The 8298-nt window shown below is 24.8% G+C and overlaps 1 protein-coding gene across 1 annotated transcript; it reads right to left on the bottom strand.

The window, feature by feature from the left end:
• Positions 1 to 4589: 4589 nt before the first annotated feature.
• On the bottom strand, positions 4590 to 5757 carry LOC119684968. Its single transcript, XM_038099127.1, has 4 exons — positions 5603 to 5757; positions 5289 to 5548; positions 4939 to 5104; positions 4590 to 4881 (listed from the first exon to the last, which is right to left on the bottom strand). Exons 1-4 carry the CDS (start codon positions 5661 to 5663, stop codon positions 4769 to 4771), a joined length of 600 nt encoding a protein of 199 aa, XP_037955055.1. The 5' UTR covers positions 5664 to 5757; the 3' UTR covers positions 4590 to 4768.
• Positions 5758 to 8298: the final 2541 nt, after the last annotated feature.

Here is an 8298-nt window from a genome sequence, read left to right as displayed (position 1 = left end):
GTGTGGTGTTTTAAACACTGGAGAAAGTACCACAAGAGTTTCCAACAACCCGCAGACTGCAGAGTCAAAGGAAATTTGCTTGCAAAATTCAAGATAAATTTGAAGCATTCAAACGTTAACGGGCGCGGCAAAGAAATACTGAATATTCTGGTTTTTAAAAATTGAATGCTTAATGCAAATTATTTTTCTTAGCAATTATTTTTTAATTAATTATTAATTAATAGATACTCAAATACAATACATACATACAAAATAAATATAATTATAAACAATAATAAATATAAATATATTTTTATACTTTACCTGCCAAGTGCCAAGACCTAAAACCGGCATTTTCTGACCATTGTTGAAAGTTAAATATTGTTCGGATTCCATTATTAAGCGTTGATTTATTTTTTATTTAATAAAAAAAGAATTATTTTACACTTTAAATTGAAATAATATAAGCCACTACCAAACAACCAACCATCCCAATCAGCGACCAAAATAAAACTGATCACGCTTCATGGTGTACTAACAGATTGCCATACATTTCCAAAAAATTAAAAAAAATTTAAGTTCAGCGTTGTCGACATAAGGAAAGGCGCTGCGCTGCATATACATTATGAAAGAATATGTATACTAATAAGCATATAAACATAAATATCACAGATAACTTCATGTGTAAAACATAGCATTTTAAAGATAAAATTTCAAGTTTATGTTATTAAATAAGATTTTAATTGGATCAATGACATCCAATTAGAGAAGTAGAAACTGACAAGACTTGTACCTTATGTCCTCAAGCAGATCTGTAGAAAGTTGAAATAATTAAACCATATAAAATAAAAGATAATGGCAAATTGTTCAATCGTATAGCCTATTCATACAGAATAGGCTTTGATCTTGGAATTACTAATTCTGCTAGTTTCATTCAAAACTTGTTCAAATAACAAATCTTAATTTTAACTTGATTTTGTTCATAATTTTTGAATTTATGGTTCCGTTTTGAACCATATACTACGAACTCCATTAAATCTAAATTTAATAATCGCGTTTTTGTGTCGATTTGGGTTGTGATATAAACTTATTTTTGTGACGAAGTTAACCAAATGAGCAAAGTAAAAACTTTTAACATAGTAAACTATTGAATAAATTATAAATATTTACAATATGGCAACACAATTAAGGAACTTAATTAAAGCTTAATTTGACAATTGTGTTGTTTTATAGAATCGGATTATGAGCAAAATAATAACTTTCTATAGATTATGAACTAATAGATAAACTGTAGATATAGAGTGGTAATAATTTTACCATCGGAGTTTGATTCACATTCATGTATTATATAATTAGCATTTAGAATATTATATTATATATTAAAATATGACATATTTTCCAATAGTTCTATTCCCGTGCATATTTCGTTTTAGGGTTTCAACTAATAGATAATGTATATTATCTTACATATAAAAAAATTCGATATCAGATTATACTTACGAACTAAATTTTTTAGTTATAAATATAGTTAAAAATATATTTATATTATTTATGCATTATGTATCATATGATATATATATCATATGATATACTTATATGTACATAAATTCTTATATATACATATATGAATATGATTCGTAAACTACCTAATATAGAGAGGCAAGCATGTTTTCCATAATCCATTTTATTCTTTTATTTCTGAGATATGCAATAGAGTTGAGTTAAGGAGAGAGAAACTATTTTTATTTATTTAATACCATATTTTCTCCTCAAACAAAAAGACAATGCATATTATTTCATATTAACCGTAAACTAAATGTATTTGCATATAGCATAATATCTATGTATAATATCTATTCTTACCCGAAAACATAGAATTTTACGAGTATGTCTATGTTTTTTGTTAGTATTAAAGCGATAATATTGTGACGTAAATTTAATTTAAGACAAAAAATATGATTGATTGATGATGACTTTTAAAAAATATGATTTTTGAAATTGATGTTACTTTGTAAAAAATTGTAAACTCTATTTTCTTATTATTATGTAGATTAATAAATATAAGATTATATAACATAGAAAAGTATATAAAGGAGAAATAGTTTACAATGGTTTAAAACCTTTTAAAATTTTTGAGCTAACCATATATGCATTTTACTACATTGACTGTTATTACATATGATATTGCATTGGGCGAAAAGTATGCAGCATTTTACATTCCACTGAGATCTGACTGCAATATCGATCTTATATATAACCTTATATATATGTTTCAGACCTTATATATAACTATTAAGAAATTTTTTGTAGAAATCATTTCCAGAATTTTACAAAAAAATATTTTATTAGCTATATGTACATCATTAATATATCTTTTCATACCCATGTATGAATGATACAGTCAAATGAAACGAACTACTACAAAGTTAAAAACAAGATAATAAGTCGTAGGCAATTCTACAATTTAAAGCGAATGGACAACATCGTATATATTTTCAATTCGATACAGTTTAAGTTAATACTTTATTACTTTAAATTACTTTAATAATACTTTAATACTTTAATATTAATTAATAATAATTAATATTTATCAGATATAATTTTTCATAAATGATTGTCACACAATAAACAGGATCGCCAAAAAAAAATTAAAATTATACCTTTTCGTTATCTTTTGTTAAAGTTATACTATATTCAGATAGCCAAATTTCCTTAATTTCATAAAAATGTAATTAAGTTAATTTCGAAAGTGTTCATACTGCCCCAAATTAAGGAAATCATATGTTTTTTGTTTACATTTCGTATCTGTGAAATTTGAAAAGTTGATTATAATAACTATAAAGGATGACATTCAGTAGTTTTATTAGCTTCAGTGTATTTCAGGTATGTGAATTATATTTTCATTATATTATAAATTAATACCAGTTACAATTCTTTCTCTATACTCAAATTTAAAAATTTGCAATACTTTCAATATACCATATATCCCGATTTTATTAAAGTCAACTGTCATTGACATTTATTTTGAAAAAAATGTCCATTTTTCGTTATCTCAAATTTATGTTTTGCTTAAAATTTTTCTTACGCATAGTTGCATTTGAAATGTCCCTTAATTTCATCCTTCGTTTCAACGAAATTAAGGTAATTTTTCTTAATTTCGTTCTAACCTCAAAACTAAATTTTGTATGGAAAAAACAACTAAATTTCGCTGAAACGAAGATGAAATTAAGATTTTTATGAAATTAAGCTATGTCTAAAAATAGTATTTGTATTTCAGTTTCCGATAACAAAGTATCTGTATTCATGATCAGTTTAGCAAAATGAACTATGGTAATCCAATTAAATCTGTCTGCCTTTTTCTGTTCGAGTATCAAGCATTTTTTAGTTTTTTGAAATAAACTACAACTTTATAGAAATATACATCTTATTATACATAATATATATTACATCAAATATAAGGATTTGAATTGTTTGACTATACTCGATAGTTTCCATATGAATATTCCGAAAAAAGTTTTGTTTATTGCTTATACAAAATTTGAGTTCGAATTAAGTCTGCGAACGATAAATGTAAAATAAATCTACCAAATTTTATTAAAATAAATTAAAACTTCCATATAGTTAGTAAACAATTAATAGAAAACGCATAAGTTTTAACTTAAATCCACTTTTAGCATTTAAATTTAGTTTAAAGATTTTACTTTTACACATTTCTTCGTATCATTGTTTTCCAGTTTATTTCCTTCTTTAATAGAGAGGCTCAATAGTTCAGAGATGAACTAGAGCTTAATAATAAGTTGCTGCAATGACTTCTAAAAACTGTTTCTTATGTCAGATTAATTTTGTTTAAATTTAACTTCACAACAGTCTCAACTAATATCAAATAAAGAGGTAGTGTATCTATGTAGCAATTAATATATTGTTTTTTTTATTACTTACAGTGATTCTCCAGACGTTTTAAAATATTTATATATATATACTTTTGACTTTAAAAACTGTTTTTTTTACAAGAGTTAACCAAAAGTTTTTCATAATTTAATTTTGTCTAATTTTAATTTAACAGCAGTCTCAATCATTAAATTCAATGTCAAATATTGAGATTGCATATTTTCTATCAACCAAAAAACATGTTTATATAATTCCCTTTAATACTATCAATGATCTTCTGAAGGTTTCTGTATATTGATATATGTTAAAAAAACAGTTTTGTTTTAACCATAAGATATTTTCTGCTACGAATATCGTTTTCGCTTGTTTTATATATATATATATATATATATAACCAGAAGTTTTATTAAATAAAATAACAACCATAATTATGAGTAAGTTTTATAGTTTTAATTTCTACTTAATTAAAGATATCGATATAAATATAAATAAAAATATATATATGGTCATAAATTTGTTAAATTAAAGAACAACTATAATTATGAGTAAATTTTATAATTTTAATTTCTATTAAATTAAAAATGTCAATATAAATATAAATGAAAATATATATATAGTCAAAAATTTTATTAAATAAAATAACAACCATTGTTATTAATAAATTTTATAGTTTTAATTTCTACTTAATTAAAAATACATACATTAAAATATTTTAAACTATATTTAATACTAAATATAAATTATTTTAAAATATTTAAAAATAGAACTAGATACGAGTACAACACAGACACACATATTGAAAATGGACTTCCCATCGTCGTTTGATACGATCTTTAAATTTCTTAGACTAAGGAATCAGCTCTCACTTCTCTATCTCTTTTTTATGGATCATCTTCTAAGCTTATTGTTTTTTCCTCCGCTTCACACAGCGGTCCTTTGAATTTAAGAAAAATTTTTTAGATTTTTCCTCAAAAACATTCACGTTATCTTCGCCATATTTCTTCTGGAATGCCTCTAAGAATAAAATCAAAAAAAAAGTAAATACACTATTGCTATTATTCTAATATTTACTTTTGATTGCAGCAGTTGCTAACAAATTTTGAACTAACGTCTTATTAGTTGTGTTTATCCAAGCGAAGTGCTGGGCTGCTTCATCTGTTATTAATGTTTTCCAACAGTTAAAAATAAAAGATTTTGCCTTAACCGTATAGGTGCATTTTTGTAAAAAGCAATTTACCTTAAATTAATAATAGAAAAAATAGAAATTATTAACGCAATACTATGGAAAATATTCAATTTTTAATTAAGTAAATTATTGCTTGTCTGTCTCGGATACAGACAAATAACCATCAACAGTGGTGGTCTTTGGCGACATCACTTAACAAATGTAATATTTATTTTTAATGATAATTAATTAATACCAGCAAATCAAATTTTTCTTCTAATTTAAGTTCATTATTGAACTGGATGAAAGCTTCAGGTGTTTCGAATGGTTTCTCAGGATAGATAATGTCGTTGATATTGCCATGACTATTAATATTTAATGGATCCTTATTTTCCAGACGCCATTCCTTCTTTAATGCAATCACTTCTTCCGTGAGTGCTGTAACCATAACAATCAAGTTATCTATTTTTTTATGCAGTTCCGACATACTGCCAGGCTGTTTCGATTCTTCAACTTCTGAAGTAAAATTTCAGTCAGAGGTAGATCTTTGTATGAACTGAAACAATTTACCTTTGGGTTCATCCTTACTTACTGTAGATGTATCAGTATGAACTCGTTTACGTGCTCTCATACTGTTTTTATTTTTAATTTAAATATAATTTAATAATTTTTTTTCACTCTTTCCTCATTGTTATACTACAGAATTTAACAATTTTACAGCCATATGTTGGCAATAACTAACGATACAAACAAATATGGTTACCAACCATTTCATTTTATATTGATGTTAAATAAGCTTAACGTTTTTTATATTAGTATATACTATTATTATTTATTATATTTGTTTATTATATTGTATTATATTTGTTATTAATTTATGAAGGTTTGTTTTTAAATCATTTACAATTAAATTATTAATATGGAAAAATAATAATTGTTTAAAAGCAAATCGTAGTCTGTTGAGATTTTAAGTTTATCTCAAAATTATTTATGAAACGAAAACATATACATGGCAATACTTTATTTTAACGGTATTGAAAAGCTATAAAGCTTTTCGTCCTGCTTGCGCGAGTATGAAAATTGTTTTAACGCTCTTTAATCGATTTTTTACTCACATAAGCACCCCTAAAAGAATTTCGTTAAAAACATTTTTAGCTTACTAAACATAGTTTAACATCAATTTTATTAAGAAGTATAGTTTTATGTTAAGCTTTCAAGGTCAGATATCAGCTGACAGCAACCTTTAAAATCTGTTTTAAAATAATTTAAAATCTACTTTTGATTTTATTTTACTCATTCGGCTCATTTGACTCATTATTTAAAAAATCAAATTAATAATATAATATCTAATTGCATATAAAAAAAAATACGACAAAGAAAATTATAATTTGTAAAAAATTAATTAAATTCTTAAAACTAAATTTATAACTCATAATAGCAGAATCATTTAACGATATTATAAACGATATATCAATATATATTTAACGATATAAATATGAGTAACAAAATTAAGATTAGGTTAGGTTATACCAGTTCTTCAAGGTATCCACTTATGTCTATTGACCAATTGTGTTACCGTATAAGGGAAAAACTCAGAGGCTCTAAAACTTCTTTGGATGAGTAAGTTGTATAATAAGATTTGTTATGTGTACAGGTTTTTTGAAACAGAATTAGTTGTGCTGTCTAAATAAGCTATAAATCTTCCAAAAACATCTTAATTAGAAACAATATTTGAGATTGTTTTATAGAATTCCAAGCTATATATAAAATAAACCCAAATATATAACGATATTGACTTAAACATAAATACCTATATAGGTTTTAATAAACCTATATAAAATAAATAAATAAAATTTATAGCATGAAGTTCAGAATAACGAACACAAAATTATACTTTTTGTTTCATACAGTAAATCGAAAATGTAAGGCCCGGTTCGAAATGTAGATGGTGTCTATAGAAGTAAATTGAAGCTTTTAGAAAATATATTAAGAAAAAATGTGATAAACTTCAAAAAGTGTAACATCACCGATATTCAGAGCATGTCCTTTATATGGACGATTATACTGTATGCACCAATTACCACTATATAGCGCAAAGACATAAGAATAGATGGCTGTATTGTGTGATGGATGACATTTAAAAGTGCAAATTTAGCAGCAAGTACTAAGATATAGTGTTGCATGAAGGGATATTGTAAATAGTCTAAAAACTATTTCGACACTAAAACAACTTATGTGTAGATTGAACAATTTATTTTATTGAACAATTTATTATATTGTATGTAAAGCTTAAGGTCATATTTATCAATAAAAAAATTGATTTGTAACATGAGCAGAAGCTTTTAAAACAATTTTTGCTCCGGGGGTGCTTTTTAATTAGTTCATCATTGCTTATTTATATATTGTGGGACGTTGAGATAGCGCACCGTCCAACCAGGCCCTACTGAAGTAAAAGATTAGCCGAAGTAGACCATGAAACGACTTGGGCCCTTTTACGTTCTTCGAATTCGTTCATTGTTCTTCGAAAGTTCATTGTTTCGTGCTTTCAGATTGTTCTTTTCTTGAATAAACCCTTACAGTTTCAAATTTTTTTAAATAATTTTGTTTAATGAATTATGATTTTAATAATAAAAGCTTAATATTAAAAACATTTATGTATCAAAGTTCTTGTAATAATAGATGTAATTTTAACTTTCAGAGTTGTCAAATAAACAGCATTAAGCCTATTTGAAACAAATTGACATCACTTTTAAAATATATTGAATGTTATTTTTGTCATATGAAATATAAAAAGTATAAGTCCAAAAGGTTAATTAATTAAAATAAAAATTAAAAAATATTTAAAATTATTTATTTATTTATTTGAATTTATTAGTAAAGGAAATGCGCATATAGTTTTTGTGGGTGACTGAAATTTTGAAACATATTTTCAGTGAATATTCACAATAAACTGATTTTCAAATTTAGTTGCACAAAAACTTAAGACGGAAAATTTTTGAGAATAAAACCAAACTGAAGATTTAAAGGGCATTGTTGTTGCTTCACATGTTTTCTTTAGTAAGTTACGAGTATTTTTTTGCTACTCTGAAAGAAAAAATTACGGCTGATAATAATACAAACTAAAGTAATCTAGATTAAGTAAAAAAGTCCTCTTAAATATATGTAACTTAAAGCATGTAAAATATTTACTTGACTTTGATATTTTTTCTAAAAAAGCATAGTTAATATAAGTAATTATCTCTAGTATAAGTAAATAAAATATGTTG

The sequence above is a fragment of the Teleopsis dalmanni genome, chromosome 2, assembly GCF_002237135.1.
Source record: "Teleopsis dalmanni isolate 2A chromosome 2, ASM223713v2, whole genome shotgun sequence".
Lineage (NCBI taxonomy): Eukaryota > Metazoa > Arthropoda > Insecta > Diptera > Diopsidae > Teleopsis > Teleopsis dalmanni.
This window is presented reverse-complemented; position numbering and strand designations above follow the sequence as displayed.